The sequence below is a fragment of the Medicago sativa genome, chromosome 3 (assembly GCF_051527215.1).
Source record: "Medicago sativa cultivar Bolivia chromosome 3, Bolivia_mono, whole genome shotgun sequence".
Taxonomy (NCBI): domain Eukaryota; kingdom Viridiplantae; phylum Streptophyta; class Magnoliopsida; order Fabales; family Fabaceae; genus Medicago; species Medicago sativa.
In genome coordinates this window covers 59,917,904-59,936,921 of record NC_140751.1, presented here as the reverse complement: position 1 = coordinate 59,936,921, position 19,018 = coordinate 59,917,904, and the positions used below count along the sequence as shown (strand labels likewise).

The window sequence follows — 19,018 nt, the reverse complement described above, 5'->3', positions numbered from 1 at the left end:
TTCCTCTTTTCTTTCCTAATTCCACTTTATTAATTAATCTTATATCGTTGGCCATAAGCTAAAGACAAATGTTAGCATATGTTTATGTTTATGATGCAAATTAAGTAATTTGAGTTCCAAGATTGGGCAAACATTCAACAAACTTTAGGTTGTTGTAGGATTAATTAAAGGAAAGGTAATGAAAAAGTGACATAATTGAAACCAAACATCATAAAAATAGCTTAAGAGATAAGATTTCTTTATGCTTATAGATCATATCAACTTTCAAACATGTGTTATCTTTTTTTGAGCAATATCTAACAAAAAGAATGTGATTTTGATTATAAAATTAATATGGCATCACTACACTCAACTATAGTACATCGATTCTATTTAAATTATATATATGGCTGACATTCTTAACAAAAAGACCTCTAAAAAAAATTATAAACAAAGAGACATTCTTAGCAAAAAGAAATGTAATATTTTCCTAAACGATTAAAAATTGACATGTTAATTTGATATCACGTATTTACTAAAAAAACAAAACTTTAAGACATTATGAATATATATAATTCTTCTCGATTATATATATATATATATATATATATATATATATATATATATATATATGTTGTTTAACATTTATTTTTTTCATCTAATGAGGAGCTTTTTATTCATACTTAACATACCAATGATCTCCCTTCACGTTTAAGTCAATTCATTCATCTCCTGAGTCCTCATGTGTAAGGTTCTTTCATCAGCATACACTTGCACCATCGTTGTTCCATCAACGAGACATGTTGTTTGACCATCACATTGGCTCGAGGACTTTTTATACATGGAACTGATCGAACCATTAACTTTGATACAACCGTTGAGTTATGAATAGAGCTCAAAGAATCATCACACATTAGACGAGAAGAACCACACAAATAAAATTCAACACTACATAAAATCGCACACAGAAGAGTAATTTTGAAACATAAAATCGCACGACCTACACAATGGCTCACAATCTTACATACACTAGTTACAAGAATTTGATGTTCTTGATGAGATTCTAAAAGTAGTTCAAGCAAGAATGTTAAGAAGCAACTCTACCCCTCTCTCCGATCAATGATTAAAGTTCCAACTTCTTTAATTTTCATAAAATTGTCTAACAAACAAATCTGATCTTATATAGACTTCAACCAAGAAGGTTAATTAAAAAGACAGAAAATAAGGCTCGAGCCCACTATGAAAACTCACAACCAATTAAATGAGAAAAAAAAATATGAACATACAAAAAATATTAAAATCTATATCTCCTCGAATTAATGCAAATCTTCATTGAGAAATCTTGAGGTCCACATCACAAGATGATGTAAAAAGTGGATACTAAAAGTTAGAAAATTTTGTATTTTGAGGTGCTTCGAGTTTTATTATGCGACGAGAAACACGTGAAACCACACCTCTAAGCATGCATGTGAACACCTCTAAACTTGAAGAGCATAAGCAATAATAACATGAAAGTAAATTACGGAAAAATCTTATAAATTCAATAACTTTATACATATATTATATTTTTTTAAATAGTTTCAGTAAACTCTTAATAATGTGATTTTCACCCTATCAACATGTGGATAATGTTAATCACGTAAACATATGATTCAGTTAATAAGACATTGATGAATATTGTCAAAAAAAGACATTGATGGGTCATAGCCTCATAGGATTATTGACTTTAAACTTTTTTTGGACCGTTCTAAAAAACATAGACATGAGGATACCGACACGTATTTTTAATTTTCTTGGCTGAGCTATCAATGAAATTTGACATTTCTAATATATATAGCCTTGAACTTTAAAATAGCAGGCTCTTTGCCACCACATTAGAGATGATACAAATGTGTCCAATTTTTAATAGCAACACCAACCTATGATTTTAAGGATAGCTCCTTAACGTTGGCACCTGGATGGACATACATCATACCCAAAAAAAATCAACATATATATGAAAAATAATAAAATTTATATTAAAAAGAGCAATGTTATATCAACATCTAAAAATTAACACTATATTTCAACACTTATAAAAATACATAACTTATAACTAACTTGGAAGAGAGAAAATAAAAATGGTATATATATGATGTTAGACAACTAAGATTACTTAAAAAAAATTAAAAAAAATTGTCAAAATAACATTTCAACGTAAAGAATGCAATGCATAATATGTATTATTTTAAAAATAACAAACACCAATAGTTTTATAGCCAAATGTTTGTATTAATAAGCATGATTATTCGATCAAGATATTTTATTGGGGAATGAGAAATTATTCCTTATGACGGTGATAATAACAGTCATTTTACAATTGTTCTAGTTGAAATTCAAATTTTGTTCTTTAAAGTTACAGACTCAAGTTTTTATCATTGAGTTAGTCTATTAAACAATTTAATCATAATTTAAACTCATGAACTTTATTCACATGCTCCTTTAGGTTTTCCAATACAACAACTTAAGCAACATCGTCTTTTTTTTATTTTTTTTATTTTCTAGTCTTTAAACAGAATAACAAAAACCAATGAAACTTACACAAACAAATAAAAGATTCTGGATTTGAACTTAGAACACGCATACATTCAAGCTAACAAACAATTTTGACATTTGTTAGTTGAATTAAAATATATGGATAACGTCTCCTCTAAAGAACATTATAAATATTATTTTAGTGTAAAAAAGGTATATATACTTAAATAATAAAAATTTAACTCGTTGGGGTGCCAAACTTATTTTAATATACTTTTTTTAAAAATAGTAGAGGTTTATCTCTTTCTTTTTTTTTTTTGTTTTGACCAAGAGGTTTACCCCCTTTTCCCCTTTTGAATAATAAAATGTGCTCAATGTTTGGTACATAATTTTATGCTATTAATAATAATAATAATCCTTGTACCAAAAAAATAAAATAATAATAATCCATGAAAGCTACTTGTGGAGAAATATAAGTCAGTAAATAAATAAATGCTAAATAATAACCACCCACCATCTTCAAAAAGTATCATTTGAATGAAGAGGCACATGCTTTTGCTTTTGTTTCAAATCCATCAATAAAAGACTTTATTAAACGATAACAATGTTCTAACTACCACACAAAAAATGTAGCTTCTACTTTTTGCCAAACATTTTAAAACCATTCATAACTTTTTCTTTATTTTTTCAAAATCAGTTTAATTTAAAAACACAGTTATTTTAAATAATTTTTTTTGAGGGAAGTTATTTTAAATAATTTTCTACTGTAAGTTAATGATAAAATATTATATTTTAATAAATACTTACTCAAATTCTTTATTTTTTTTGAAAGGAATATTCGCTTAAATTCTAATAATATCCTCAAAGATCTTTTCCACTATAATTACTATATGATTTGTGACTGATTGATCAATAATATGAAAAAAAATCTAAAAACAACAAAAATGTGAGAATAATATCTTTACATTGACATTTTTTTATTTGATGGACTATATTTAAATTAATAGTGAATATTCTTCAACACGAAATTGGAGAGTCTAATCTATCGAGCCAAGTAAAACTGTAAATGATGAGAAAACTTTTGCTCAACTGTGCTCGTGAGCTTAACTCAGTTGGTAGAGACAATGTATAATATATGCAAAGTCCGGGATTCGAACCCTGATCAACAAAAAAAAAAAACTTTTGCTCAACAAAAAAAGAAAACTTTTGCTCAACATATTTAACAATGTTGCACTCTGATAGTTGAATTCAAATATATACAATCGATTAAGTTAGAAAGCTATGAAATACAAACACTTCACATTAGATGTATTATGGTGTTGGACACACATCGTTCCGACGCAGACACCTATGTTTACATTAACTATGTCATTTTGTATATTTATCATCGATGTCGGTGTCCATATTATCTCTGGTGTCCGTGTCTATGTCGTGCTTCATGCACTTCATAGGCCGGAAGAGATTTCCCACTAAGTGAATAGTATCAATCAAATTATTTTAATGTAAATTTATAATTTTTTTGAAATAAACTTATTTTAATATTTTTAAAATCTTATGCTGATTCCTATATTACTTTATTTATTCATATGTTTTGATCAATTTTCCCACTAATTTTTCTTTCTTTACAACATTAATCACTCTGTACATCCTATAGTTTCAACATAGGAAGCTGCAACAAAGTCCAAAAACAGAGAGAGCCATATGTGAAAAACAAAACAAAGCTAGAATCTTTTCACACAAGGGTAAGTTTCTCACCTTCCTTTTTCTGTCTCAATCCTGTAAAAATTTAATCTTTTTCACTTTAAAAGATCTGTATTTGAAAACCCATTTGCAAATTTCAATTTTTTTCAGTATAGAAGAAGATGGATGCAATTAAGCAGTTGCAGTCTTTGATGGAAAATGGTATGATACTATTGAAATTCACCTTGCATTCTTCTGTTTTTCTATGATCTCTTTGTTGATCATTGACAAATTTGGTTGCTTTTTGTTGTTGCAGTTGATGAGCAACAGAAGATTGCATTCAAGGTTTGGTTTTTGCTTGATCTTGGTTTAGAAGTTTTGTGATTAATGATCTGCAATCTTATTTTACAAAAAAGTTTTTTTTTTTTTTAATTTTTAAATTTCTTTATGAAGGAAAATTAGTGCAAGAGTTTAATTTTGCTGTGAAATTGATCTTGATTTATGGTAACTCAAAGTTGTTAAGATTTTTTTTAGGGATGGTTGATTGTAAAGGGTTAAATCTTGATGTTTGAAAAGAAATAAATCATGCTTAGTTTAGTGATTCTGCACCTAAATAGGGATCTTTCAATGTTTTTTCTTATTTTATTGTGTATTAAGCCTCTACAATTTTTGTTTTGGTAATTCATTTTTGACCGGCGTAACCACGTGTGAGACTCTTTGAGAGAGCTAATGGAAACAACTTGCATATCTTCCTTTGGTTGCTAATGAAAACAACTTATGAGAATTTATAAGTTGTTTTCAGCTTATTTCTATAAGCTTTCCAAGATAGCTTATGAAACCAAGTTATAGCATATATGAAAACAGTTTGACTTTATTTTATCTTTTGTTATAAAATAGCTTATACATAAGCAATTATATGCTATAAGCTCTTAATTAAGTTTTTTATTCGAACATGGCCTCAGTTAAGTAAATAGTATGTTCCCGTCTTACTAATATTATTCGCCGTCCTGAGTTTTTTTTGGTCCTGAAGCCTTTCATTTTATATTTCAGAATCTGCACCAGGGATACCCTACTGAAATGTTGGCACGATTTCTCAAAGCTAGGGACGGGAATGTTGCCAAAGCTCAAAAAATGGTTAGTTAAATATCCATGTCTAGTGAAGTCTTAGATGGAATTTCAGATAGGTTGGTTACTCTTGGCGTTACTATTTCGATGACAATTTAAACTATTGCATTGCAGTTAATTGATTGTTTACATTGGAGAGTGGAAAATGAGATTGACAAAGTTTTAGCGGTGAGTTCCCTCATTTCACAGTTTTTTCTTCTGAATTTATCTCATTTTCTGATTATCTTTTCATGAAACTTTGCTGAATTCTTTCATTGATCGAGTTACGCATCTGAATCTATTTTGGTTCATTTCTATCATATGACTGAAAGTTTATTATATTTCTAAATCAGATCATAACGATGTTGAATTGAATTGTCTCCTTTTTGTATAGCAGAAACCAATTCCTGCGGATTTGTACAAACCTGTGCGAGATTCTCAACTCATAGGAATATCCGGTTACACAAAAGAGGTACTACTCATATTTTAGATATATCTTATAACAGCTCTTGGTCTCTGATGTAAATTTAGAATGGATTAGTATATTCCTATGTGCGCATGTAGATAAAAGAATATTATTAAAAAAATTAAATGACATTATATATTCTATAATTTTGTTAAAATGGTCAAAATGAATTTAATGAAACTTTGTATGTTTTTGAAGGAAACTTTTGTGTGAGTTATTATAACTTATAGGGTAATGATCATCATACCTACTCGAGAGATTTACTTTCTACGTCTCTGTAGTTGCACGTGCACGCACGTGTGTCTGTGTGTGTGTGTGTATATATATATAAAACACGGATCAATCTTAAAAAAACACAGATAAACCTTAAATCATACAATTGAACAGCAAAATAGAGTGTCTGAGAGAGAGAGAGAGAGAGAGAGAGAGAGAGAGAGAGAGAGATGCGTTGTTACGGCTTAACAATCCCTGGAAGCGATCATCGCTTAATCACACCAACACTACCTCCTTCACTATCCTTCCGACCCACCACCATACCCATGACCCGAATCTCATTCGGGTCATCCTTCCCAAAGCTTAAAGCCACCTTTAACGACGGCATGGTGCCGGAGGAACGGAGCTTCTACGATCTTCTTGGCATACCAGAATCCGGTTCATTGATGGATATCAAAAGAGCCTATAAACAACTTGCAAGAAAGTATCACCCGGATGTTTCACCACCGGATCGGGTCAAAGAATATACCAAGAGGTTTATTCAGGTGCAGGAGGCGTATGAAACGTTGTCTGATCCTTCAAGGAGGATTATGTATGATAGAGATATGGATAGAGGGATTCATCTTGCTTTCAATGCTCGTAAATGCTATAATCATTCTGATCAGGTGAGTGAACAAAAGGGTGATTGGAAATCTCAACTCTCTGGCCTGCAGAGAAGAAGTGATAGCAAGGTCATGGATGCTGCTGAGAATATGTCATGGGCGGCTCGAGTGCGCAAGCAGAGGAGGGAATTGTGACTACAATTCTCATTTGTTCTCTATGTGTATAATAACTGTATATATAAATATGTAACTCTTCATACTCTACATCAAATCAGATATAAAGTTTATGTTTAAAAAAAAAAAAAAACTTATAGGGTGATAATTTTATGTTGAAGTATGCATTAAAAAGAGATGTGTCCAATTTTGCAATCTATGTATTTTTGTTGCCGCACGTGTGACATGTACTTCCTTTTTGTCTCAGAATGAAGTTTCCTAATAATGTCATAAAATAAAATAGGACTTTTTTTAGTGAAATATTGTTTTGGTTCTGTCTATACATCATCCAAAATGCTTCTATCTGTACATAATTTCTTTCATTTTTGGATGAATTATTCCAGGGCCTACCAGTCATCGCTGTTGGCGTTGGGCTCAGTACATATGACAAAGCATCTGTAAGGATCACATCATACTGTCTCTTTTCATCATATCTTTAAAACTTGATACTTTTTTTTTTGAAGAATCTAAAACTTGATACATAAACTACATCATACCGAAAATTTCTTTTTGTTTGCCTCAGGACTGTTTCATTTCATAGAAACTTTAGAACATTAGAAGGTTTAAGCATTAGACATTAATACTTGCAAAAGAAAGCTCTACACGAATATTTCAGTAAAATAAAATGAATATTTCAGTGTTCAATGCCTGCTTGTGGTCTTTCTATATTTCTCAATCTAGCATTTAAACTCAATAGGATTATCTATTTGATATTAAATTTCTAGTTCTTTTTCTTTTTTCAGGACAAATACTATATACAGTCACACATCCAAGTGAATGAATATAGGGATCGCGTGATCTTGGTGAGTGCCTAACTGTTTATTATTTGTATAAACTCTCTCACAACCTTGCTTATTTGAAAATTTTATTTTAGCCAACAGCTACAAAGAAGCATGGACGATATATTGGCACCTGTGTGAAAGTCTTGGATATGACTGGTTTGAAATTTTCAGCACTCAACCAGTTAAGGGTATGTTATTAGCAATTGAGGAAATTTTTTATTTCAATGCCCCTTCTCTCTTTCTCTTGGACTTTGTTGTCATCAATGTTAATGTCATTGCAATTGATCACTTCACACGCTTTAATGCTCTTAGAGTTGACATTTCCTGTTTGATCGCCATTTGCAGCTTTTGACAGCAATATCTACTATAGATGATTTGAACTACCCGGAAAAGACAGACACATACTATATTGTTAATGCACCATATGTATTCTCCGCGTGTTGGAAGGTTTGTTCCTGTCTTAATGTTTCAAGATTTTGAAGTGCTTCGCTTCCCACTTTTAATTTCGATGTCATAATATAAAAATCCAATGATTATCAACTGAAATCTTTTTTCTTCGATTATAATTGGAAGGTTGTAAAGCCTCTTTTGCAAGAAAGAACAAGAAAGAAAATCCAAGTGCTGCAAGGCTGTGGGAAAGAGGAATTACTCAAGGTAATGATAAATCTATTAATAATCTTTTGTATTTCTCCTACCTAATTTGTCACATGATCAAGGTTGTCAAATTGCGGTGCTATAGGCCTATAGCGTAGCGGAATTTGAACAAATCACAATTGTTCTTCAATACGCTATTTAGTACAATGTGTTGTCAAATAGCAGCGCTATTGCACTGTAGCACATCAGAATTTGATCATAGCGGAATTTGATCAAACCACTACTTTCTATGATCCACGATTGAGAACATTGATTAGGACCCTTCTCTCTCATGGTGCTGATTGGACTTGACATTGAGACTTGAAAAGGAATACAACCAAATCAAATTCATTTGATTCTTCCTAAACTTGTTGCAACTTCAAGATCTTTGACATACTCAAAATAGTTATTTTCAAAACATGTTATCAGGTAATGGACTATGCATCCCTCCCACACTTCTGCAAAAAACAAGATTCCAAGTCATCAAGATACAATGCAGCTGGATCAAATACAGAAAACTGTTTCTCATTCAATCATGTTTTCCATCAACAACTCTATAACTACACAAAACAGCAAGCTAACTTTGCGGAATCAATGTCACCAATGATGAGACAAGGATCTTTCTATGTAGACATACCAGAGCCAGACCCTGATGATGCCAAAATAGCGAAAACCATTGAAGTTGAGTTTCAAAAATTGGAAAATCAGAATAACGGAACCATTGAAGTAGAGTTTCACAAATTGGAAATCCAGAATAATGGATTTACCAGCTCAAGAAATGGTCTTGCAGTTAATGGACATTGAGAAAGCTTGTGAAAATTCTGAGCCAGTTTTATTTCTTAATTGCTTTATGCTATATATCTATTTGATATGGAAGGTTATACCTGTTGTTTATAAAGGTTATACCAAGTTATTATAAGATGTAATGTTGTAATATTTGCATCAAACTTAGATGCAAATATCTTGAGATCCAAACTTTAATCTAATTTCTCGATACCACTTTGGATGATGATCATATGATATGATATTTGTACAACAAAAGATGGCACACCATGTTGTAATTATAAATTGCTATGATACAACTATCTTGATGCACTGTTCTTAAATAGAACTCTATTGTTTTGCTATTGATTTGGTCATGTCTAATGCTCAACATTTTCATCCTTATGCTCCTTTGATTAGTCAGATTTCTCAGCTCTGCCGTTGCGTTGAATTGTTTGTTTTCATCACACTATTTGTCAGGGTAACACATGTGCTGATTGGCTTGCTGAACATTGTCTTTTCTAAGGATGTGTTCAAGTCTTTGACCATTGCTCTTCCCAGATGCACCCAGAATTGTTTTTTTGAGATTCTAGTTTTTATTTTTCGTGTCGTCCTTTTCCTTTTTCTTCATCATAAACAAATTTCACATAAAACCATAATTGATTGAGCTGTAATTATATTAAGATTGGTTTTACATACACCATACTTAACCTCAAAATGATCATATAACCCTCATCTTACAAACTTAATTCCTCAAACATCCTTCATTATTTTTTCATAAAAAAAAAAAAAAAAATTAGAGAACGGATACTATTAATTAAAATGACAGTAATAATCATTTTACAATTATCTTATATAAGCTAGCACTTCATGTAAAAAAGAAAGGGTCCTTTATTACAACTTTTGTTTGACAAATTCCACCTACATATTGGTAACAATTTGATCAATGAAATGGACTACAAAATCTTTTTACATGTTGCATCTTTTATATTATCTTATTTACTAAATTTTTGAAATTAAAATAAACTGGTTTATATATATATATATATATATATATATATATATATATATATATATATATATTATTCACCCTGATGAGATCATCAATAGAGCCTAAATTTCTCACCCACCGCAAGAATGCTTTTACTTTACACTCTATCTCTCCCTTTCACACATAGGTCTCGTGAAAGGGTCCAATCTACCAGTCATGAAAGCTTAATATCAACAGAAAAAGAAATACAAATAGATTTTACCAATAGATTTAAATTTTTCTACTGGTTCCATTTACATATAATGCATGTCCCATAATTTGTCACCAAACTATTAACACCATACAATAAAACTTTCCTTCCAGCACACTTCATTAACAAAATCTAATAAAATTCCTCAACTACACACAAATCATCAACATCTTTTCTCTCACATTCACAAGAGCTTCACAACAAACTATACAGGATTCTCACCAGGCAAATAAGAAGCAGATCCATCCTCAACAATATTGCTTTTCTTCCTTTGAAAGATACCACTAATATTAATTTTCTTCGAAACTGAAATCTTCTCTTTATCTAACTTCTTCACTTCCAATGTTGTACGAGGAGGTGGAACATTCTGCTTTTGAATCCTATAATGCTGAGGAGATGATTCTGATGACATCTGTGTTTCGGCTAGTATCCGAGCTGCAGCTTCTGCCGCTTTTTTCTGTTCTCGCTCCCGCCACCTTCGAAGCTCACCCTCAACCGCTTTCTTTGCTGCTTCAGCCATCTCAGCCTTTTTCAAGGCCTCCTGTGTTGCAGTTTTCATATCTTCAATCTCCTTCTGAGTTGCCTCCAACTTTTTCAAAACCTCGTTTTCGCTAGCCTTCACAGCTTCTACCTGTGCTTTCGCAGCATCCACTTTCATGTCAGCTAATTTATCGGATTCCTCGACTTTCCGTTTTAGAGACTCGAACTCCTCCGTCGATATTGTCATTGCAGCACCGGATTCTGACGATGTAGATGCACGTCTTGCACTAGTCCTTTCAGTTAGCACTGTAATCTGCTCGATTGCACTTGCTTCAGCTGCTTTTGCTGCTTCTGCTTCTTCCGTTGCTTCTTTCAGTTTTTTCTCTGCTTCTTCCAATGCAAGCTTGGTAGCTTCAGCTTCTTTCTTTAGCTCTTCTGTCTTGTTCTTCATATCTTCTGCTTCCCGCCGTGCTTCCTCAGTTTCGGATGTTAACTGACTCAGCGTCAAGATCATTTCCTCAGATGCACCTCTAACCTTAGATTCTTCAGCCGAACAGGCTTCGAGCTCAGACTTACTTTTGCGAAGTTTGACATGCAGATTCCCAACTGTGGATTCCAATTCGGACTCTTTTTCCTTCAACTCAGAATGTTCTTTCTTTACATTCTCTAGTTCCACCTTCAGAGTCTCTACCAAGCTTCTAAGAGTGTTTTCTTCATCTACTACTTTCTGCAGCGATTCTTTCGCACCATCAAGCTCCGAAGTAACAGTTTTCACAGAGTCCAAGTCAGACGATCTTTTGTTTTCCATTTCTGTATGCAGAGCCGCAATTTCATTCATTGTCTCGGCCAACTGTGCTTCAAGACTTTTTGTGATTTCGGGATTAAATTCCTTTTTCAAAGCAAGTAATTTCTTTTTGGATTGTTCAAGGGTAGCTTTGTATGATTGTCTAAGAGCATCTTTTTCAGATAATACCAATGCTTGCTGTTGCTGTGATTCCACATATGCTAGCTTTGTTTGCTCAATTGACTCCTTTACAGCTGAAATTTCTTTTGACAGCTCAGATACTCTTTCTGTGTTTTCCTTCATTGCATTTTCAGCTTCTTCTGTTCTCTTGACAGCTGACACTCTTGCATTCGAGGATGAATCGTATTCCTGACGGGTTTTCCTCAGATCTTGCTTAGCAGCATCAAGTTCTGTCATGATAGATGCATACCTTTGAACTGCATTTTCTAACTCTTCTTTCCAGGCACCGTTTGCTCCATCAGAGTCACCGTACTTTTGTTTTGCCTGACTTTTTGCAGCTTCTGTTGCTTTCGTTGCTAACTCCCTAGATTCAGTAATAAGTTTTAGCTTCTGTGTCAAATCATCGACTGTCCTTTGGGCCCTTTCAAGCTCCACAAGAGCTTGAGCCTTAGTAGTTTCAGCGTTCTTTACTTGTTCCTTTAACTTGTTCAGCTCTTTTTCGGCTACATGAAGTTGCGTCTCCTTGGCCAAAACTCTCTAGTGAACGAACAAACATGAAAACCACAAAATGAGAAAGAGAAAATACATTCTAAGCTTGAAAGAAGGAAATAGAAGAAAGCAATAAGATTACATAGTTCAGTGGTAAAAAATCAAAACTTTTAAGAGGTTGTATAATCTGAAGTCTGAACAGCTTAGTGTCTGTTTTTTTTAATAATTTCAAATAACGTGACATTGTTTTTACTTTATTTTCTATTTTAAAAAAATTGATACATGTTATGGTGAAAACAACATTATACTGTCCTCACCACTTGTACAAATCTTTGATAATGGAAAAAGCACGTGAAAAAAATGTAGCATTTTATTATTTATTAGTGAAAATGTAGCATTATACCTTAGTTTTACTTAATGTTGTTATTTACATGGAAGGTATAAAACATAGTTCTTGAATCGAATGAAACAGGCAAGTCCCTTCATATCCATGAGATATTCCTACTTAAATGGCAACATCACACCATCTTATAACCAAATACAGATTTAATATCTTTCAACCAAGAACATTGTTGAGACACCTCGTAAATCTTGTTTCTAATTGTCATAGGCAACATGTGCATGCAATTTTGTACAGAGTATATACAATTTAGGAATATGATTTATCGTCCAAAGTCCAGCCTAATTACAACTTCAGATAATCAAAGTCAGAATTACATTGCTAAGATAAAAAATGCAATAAAGTTCTATTATAAGGCTCAGAGTACTTCAAAACCGAAAAGTTATTACTAATAAAGTAAGATCTACAATAAGATGTATATGAGCACAGACATATTGAATATCAAATTGAAGAATAGGTTCAACATATGAAAAGAAACACAAGGTCTTCTGTTATTTCTATTAAAAAATGGGGTATTTCAACAGGATTTATCATACTAATTATCATAAAAGTAAACTGTAGAGTGTATACCACACAGATACAAAGAAGACATGGTGGTGAATATTGAGAATGTTTTCATGCTACCATGCTGAAACATAAAAGAATGTTGACATGGCAGTGAATGGAAAAGGAGAGTATGAGTTAGAGGAGTGAGAATCTATGTAGAAGGAGAAAGAAGAAAGAGCGAGTTAGGCAAGTGTGGTTTTTCGGCCTTCGGGCAAAGAAGTTTGCATAACATTGAAGTCTGGTTTATCATGTTTTCTGCTACCGTTGCAGTTTTTCTATAGAAAGTGAAAAGGCAAGATGTAAGGGATGACTTGTGTGCAGAGCATTCTTCTGGAACTGACACTATATCGGTATCAGGAAATCAAAAAAAATTCCAGGAAAAATCAATAAATCACCGTCTGCACTTTCTAGCCCTATTATAAGCATATATTTATATATTCTTAGCAGAGTCAGAGTGCTGGCTTGCAATGGGAAGAAACTCAAGAGTCAAGACAATATAAGACCTAATTTGGATTGACTTATTTGAGTTTACCTACGCTAAGATAACTTGTGAAAACAATTTATAGCTTACGTGAAAACAGTTTGAATTTATTTTATCTTTTGGTATTGAAATATCTTATACATAAGCATTTATACGATAAACATGTATGCTATAAGCGCTTAATTAAGTTGCTTATCCAAACATATCCTAAAATTTACAGGATACACTGCAACTTCCATTGTTGTTTTTAGTTTTACAACATCACAAAGGATTTCTAGCTGAGAAAACATACTAATACAAAACAGACAATTACCTCAGCAGAATAAGCTTTTGGCTTCTTAAGGACAGGTCTTTCCCCAGAAAAAGCACCTTCACCAAATAGAGACACAGCAGCTTTAACAGACTGAAAAGGTGGGCTGGTGTCAATCTCTCCAACCTCTGGTTTTAGACTGGGAGCGGGAGAGCCAGTAGCAGTTTGCCGGATTTTTGCAACCATTGTATCTTAGATCTAAATCTTAAGGACTTCAAAACCAACCTGTTAAAAACATAGTAGAAGAAAGAAATTAAACTAAAAGTATTATCATCATAAACTAGTAATAAACTACACATATATAAGTTAAAACAATCCCAAATTCCAGAAATATATCTTCAAACATAAAGTAAGATCACAACAAATAATCTTTTAAATTGGAATTTGGCACAAAAATGATTGTTGTGCATTGTCAATACTCAAAGTCAAGATAGACATGATTGGAAGACCATACAATCAGTAATACTACTGGCTCTTAGGTTCACTGAAAAGATTGAAACAGTAAGATTCTCTTTCATGTATTAATAAGTACTTAATTAACCTATCAATAGCTTCTTTTATATTAATTAACTTCTCACAATCTCCATGATTCCACAATCTTCCACCAATTAAGACCCTTTAAAAACCACAATAATATACAGTTACACACAATGCATAAATCCAACTAATAATGCTTGTTAAACATAAAAACAGTTCTTCACAATTGCAAAACCCAATACATTAGAATTTTCAGGAGCTTTCAGCTGTGCAAATAGGCACAAAAACCCAAAAAATGTAAACAATATTACATTCAATTCAAAATTAGTATGCAAAAATATAACAAAAATTCAACTTAATATTTCAACCAAAGGTTTTTTCAGTTTGAAACATCACCTTCAGAATGAAAAAAACATCAAACAATTAAAATATGAATATTAAAAAAAAATATCAAATAGAAAATATTCAGACACAAACAAAGTCAAGGGTCAAAATCAAAACATTAAAATGAAGAACACTGCAAATTGAAAACAAAAACCAAGTATGTTTAAAATGACAGAAAACAACATCAAACACCGCAAACATAACATGAAAATGAAACCACAAAACAAAACAAAGGAACCATAATAAAGTAAGGTAGCTCAGAAAATCCACACAAGAAAAACCCATCATGAAAACACAAAATAATCCACAACCCAGATTCTCAAATACAATAAAGCTTCCATCTTTAACTGAATCAGCAACAAAATCACCAAAAAAAAATTAACAAAAAAAAAATTACCTTACAAAGGTGATTCTTCAAAACTCTTCAGCTTTGAAAATAACTTGTTATGAATCTCATGAGAGAGAGAGAGAGAGAGAGAGAGAGAGAGAGAGAGATGGTTTTGGAGAGAGAAAGTGATAGAGATGTGTTTGAAAATGGAAAAGCTGGTGAAGACAAAAAAATTTGCATCAGCAGTATAGTAACAAGACGAAGAGATGAGAGTGAGTAATCGGGTGCATCTCTTCCTATATTAAAATCTGTGTTCCTTCTTTTAGGATTCTTTGTTTGTATTGGACTTTGTAAACTTTGGTGACTTTATTTTGTGAAAAGACTTTTATGTCCTTACGATACAGTTCTTCGCATTATCAACGTCTTGGTTCTTGAACGTGTGATCCGTTGTCACTATAGTTTTCGTATAAAAACGATACTCTTCAATTGTATCTTAAAAATTTATCGACTAAATTGATCAACGAAAATACATATTGAAAACCAAAATGATTAACAAACAACGCATTTGAAGATTAAAATAGTTAACTTCCTTAAAAAAAGATTAAAATAATTAACTAAAAAGACACTTAAAAATCTTAGCATAAATGTTAATTCAGTTGATAAGAAATTGATTTATACATTAAATAAGTGTAAGTTCAACGTTTGTTAGAGACATGTATATTTGTCTTCGTGAGCTTAACTCAGCTGGTTGGGACAATGCATAAAATATGCAAGGTCCGAGGTTCAAACCCCAGCCACTTACAAAAAGAGACATGTACATTCTCTTTTAAATATGGTACTTATTTAAGTACTTTTTGAATCTTAAAGTTATGTCCTAACTCCTATAAACCTTTGAAATCTAAATCATCAAAAATTTTGTATAAAATATAAAAACTTGAAAATGCATTTGCAATTTTGATTTGTTCCTAGGTTATACAATGACAATTGACAAGGTCTAACTTATTCAATAACCAAAATATTTAGTTTAGCCGTAAGAATAGTGAAGAGGGGAATGGAGCGTGAGAAAAGGGGTAGGACACATGTGAGTGTTTGCCACATCCTAATCCTAGGGGTGACTATGACCAATTGACCATAAATAGTTGAAATTGAAAGATGTTGAGAGAAAGAGATGTTAAGACACCAAAAAGGCAAGTCCTTTTTTATTTCCCTTATTTCTTCATACTTGTCGCCAATAATTGCCTAAATTATTTCAAAAGTATGACAAAAATTAAATAAAGCTAGAAGCTCTCACTCACACGCCTTTGCTTTTTAAAATCCACTCATATATGATGATTGTTTATTTTGATTAAATGACGATAAATTAGTTGGCTTTTGGTAATTGATCATAATCATCAATTAGTAGGAGTTTCAAAATTTATAAATATTTTTACATATTATAAATTTATAATTAACAATGTTTTTTTTTTCAAAAAAAAAATTAACAATGTTTTTACTTCATTATGGAGCTTTTTGTTGGGGTTGTGTACAATTACCTTGCCAAACAAAGTTATGAACGATTATGAAGGGTATATAGAGTTAGTAGAGGTTTCAGACGTATTGATATTGAAAATGATTTTCAAAATGTTAGTAACATTAATTTATTTAAGGTGTTCGTCTAAACATCTTGTTTTTTATTAGTGATTTTCAAAATGTTATCACTTTAATTTTCTAAGGTGTTCGTCTAGACATCTTTGTTTTATATTAGTGATTTTCAAAATATTGTCACTTTAATTTCTTCAAAGTGTTCGTCTACACATTCTTGTTTATTATTAGTTTCGTAGATGAAAGAAAGTATTAATAAGTTGAAGCAATTCTCTATTTGTTACATTCATTGTGAAGCTAACTAGATCGCGGGTTCTTTTACAAATATCTTAATATTAGGGTTGAACTTTTTATGTTATCTTTGATTTTGTTTCTTTTGCTTTATTAAGAGAGAGAAATGTTATTGCATTTTCTAGAAGCTTTTAGTCTCATTTTTTGTTGTTTGATTTCCATATCTTCACACAACCATAAGGCATTTGGTATGAATTTTTTTTCCACGTGAATATGATTCTAATGTTATTATTTCATATGAGACTTCTACCCCACCCTTAAGACAACAACATTGATGTTTTCATTGAATGTCTAACTTTAAGAAAAAACAGTTTTATCAATATATATATATATTCATTTTTAACTCCGTTCGTTTTTAAAGAAAAAAAATGTTTTATGCAAAATATTTTTCTACAATAATATTTGCATAAAATAGAAAATAGACTTGATGAGTATGGGTAGAAAGAGGATGAAAGAAAGAAAAAACAGACAAGAGTAGTGAGAAAACAAGTTCATAAGCCTACCTTACGAAGACATTTTTGCCACGGGGCAACTTCACAACCAATGTTAATGGTGAATTGCATGTTATTGCACATGGGTTGGTTCTAACATGGAATCATGGTTAAAGGAAAAACATTTTCGAATTTGAATTTCAAACAGTCTTGCGGATGATTAAGGATGGTGTTCCTTACAACCATTCTTATGCCCTAATAGTTAATCACATTATATTCCTCCATATTCACTCTTCGTAAAAAACTTGGTGAAATTTAATTTACAATTATTATTTTATGTAGAAAAAATGCTTGTAGAATAGGAGTTTAACGTAAGTGGTTGTTAGGTATGATCGGTCAATTTGGAGATATCGTACTCAATTTTAAATGATAAAAAAATGACAAACTTTTTTTTTGTTAGAATAAAAAATTTGTCATACTACCTTGTAGTACTTTTGGTAAAATGGATTTTGTGGCCTTGTAATTGTAAACCTAAAACAAATTCAGTTTAACTTCTATCCGGCATGTGATACTTTATACTATGTTTGTTATCCACAAAGACAATACTGTAATCACAATAATATTTTGAAAGTAGACAAAAATAGACAAAATGAGCACCGTCCAGTTGGTGAAATTCTTGTATATATATTCACTTTGATTTAATTTTGAGGCTTTTTGAGAGCGGAAAGTAAGAATAATAAGCGTGTGTATGTACAATCGATACATCGCTTTCTAATATTTGAGAATGCTATCGTGGGTCTTGATTGACCTACACATGATTTTTGTAGAGGACACTCAACCCTATATTAGTATAGTTTATTGCTTCAAAATTATTGTATTTTTCAATATCTTGTTTTAGAGATGTGAGATGAATATCCTCAGACGTTGGGTATATACCGTACGTACACTTAGTTTTTTTGTTTTTTATTTTACTTTGTTACTTACAAAATTTCTATCGCAATTTAACATAAACTAATTTTCATTAGGCAGTGAATTGTGATTTACAACATTATTTATAGGCATAATTCGCTAGCCAAGTAAACACACTTAACTAACTTTTTTCTAGAATTTTGCTTATCCATCAGTAACTATCTCTTCTCTAATTATGGATTAACAAGTAATCAATCTGGTGGAGCATAAACAGTGGATTCTTATATTTAAAATAAATTTTCTTCACATACAAAAGTCAGAGACGTAGCCTTAACCATTTGCTTAATTAGAGACTCAAATTCCTTATCACTCGAAACATGAACTTCATTTTTGTTGAGTGAATATTCACTTTGGTTTATAAAAAAATATTCACATTGACATTATTGTTTGCAGGAATTTCGATATAAAAAATATTAACATTTGTATTTATTGTCAGTGTAAAGTTATTTTATACATGTATCTGATGATAAGTTGATGATGTTTTCTAGTAACACTAAAAAAGTTTCTATAATACCAAAACTACCCTTTTTATAGTTTTTTTTTTTTTTGTTTTCAATAGCCACACACCTTTCATTTCCTCACACCGGTTAAGTTTTACACTAACTATTTCAGATATCGTTCAAAACAAATATCCAAAACTAAATTCATTTACATCCATATTTTTTTCAACTGAATCAAATTTTAATTGCTCTTCATAT

General features: G+C 31.5%; 2 protein-coding genes and 1 pseudogene across 4 annotated transcripts; 2 read left to right on the top strand and 1 right to left on the bottom strand.

The window, feature by feature from the left end:
* Window positions 1-4,099: 4,099 nt before the first annotated feature.
* Window positions 4,100-9,313, top strand: LOC146938743 (SEC14 cytosolic factor-like). 3 transcript variants are annotated; one of them, XR_015031410.1, is made up of 13 exons: window positions 4,100-4,235; window positions 4,345-4,395; window positions 4,490-4,518; window positions 5,224-5,307; window positions 5,413-5,466; window positions 5,672-5,749; window positions 7,116-7,169; window positions 7,515-7,574; window positions 7,646-7,741; window positions 7,899-8,000; window positions 8,127-8,207; window positions 8,616-9,113; window positions 9,149-9,313. XR_015031410.1 is itself a non-coding variant. In XM_085752657.1 (12 exons), the coding sequence occupies exons 2-12, from the start codon at window positions 4,356-4,358 to the stop codon at window positions 8,988-8,990; spliced, it is 1,050 nt and encodes a 349-aa protein (XP_085608783.1). In that variant the 5' UTR covers window positions 4,100-4,235; window positions 4,345-4,355; the 3' UTR covers window positions 8,991-9,313. The 3 variants fall into 3 exon arrangements, 2 of the variants coding, with proteins under 2 accessions (XP_085608783.1, XP_085608782.1); XM_085752657.1 differs by having other exon boundaries at window positions 5,675-5,749; window positions 8,616-9,313; XM_085752656.1 differs by having other exon boundaries at window positions 8,616-9,313.
* Window positions 6,063-6,962, top strand: LOC146938744 (chaperone protein dnaJ 20, chloroplastic pseudogene; annotated as a pseudogene).
* Window positions 9,314-10,169: 856 nt separating the features above from the next.
* Window positions 10,170-15,268, bottom strand: LOC146938742 (WEB family protein At5g55860-like). The gene is made up of 3 exons (XM_085752655.1): window positions 15,118-15,268; window positions 13,863-14,084; window positions 10,170-12,170 (listed from the first exon to the last, which is right to left on the bottom strand). Exons 2-3 carry the CDS (start codon window positions 14,043-14,045, stop codon window positions 10,395-10,397), a joined length of 1,959 nt encoding a protein of 652 aa, XP_085608781.1. The 5' UTR covers window positions 14,046-14,084; window positions 15,118-15,268; the 3' UTR covers window positions 10,170-10,394.
* Between the last annotated feature and the right edge of the window lie 3,750 nt (window positions 15,269-19,018).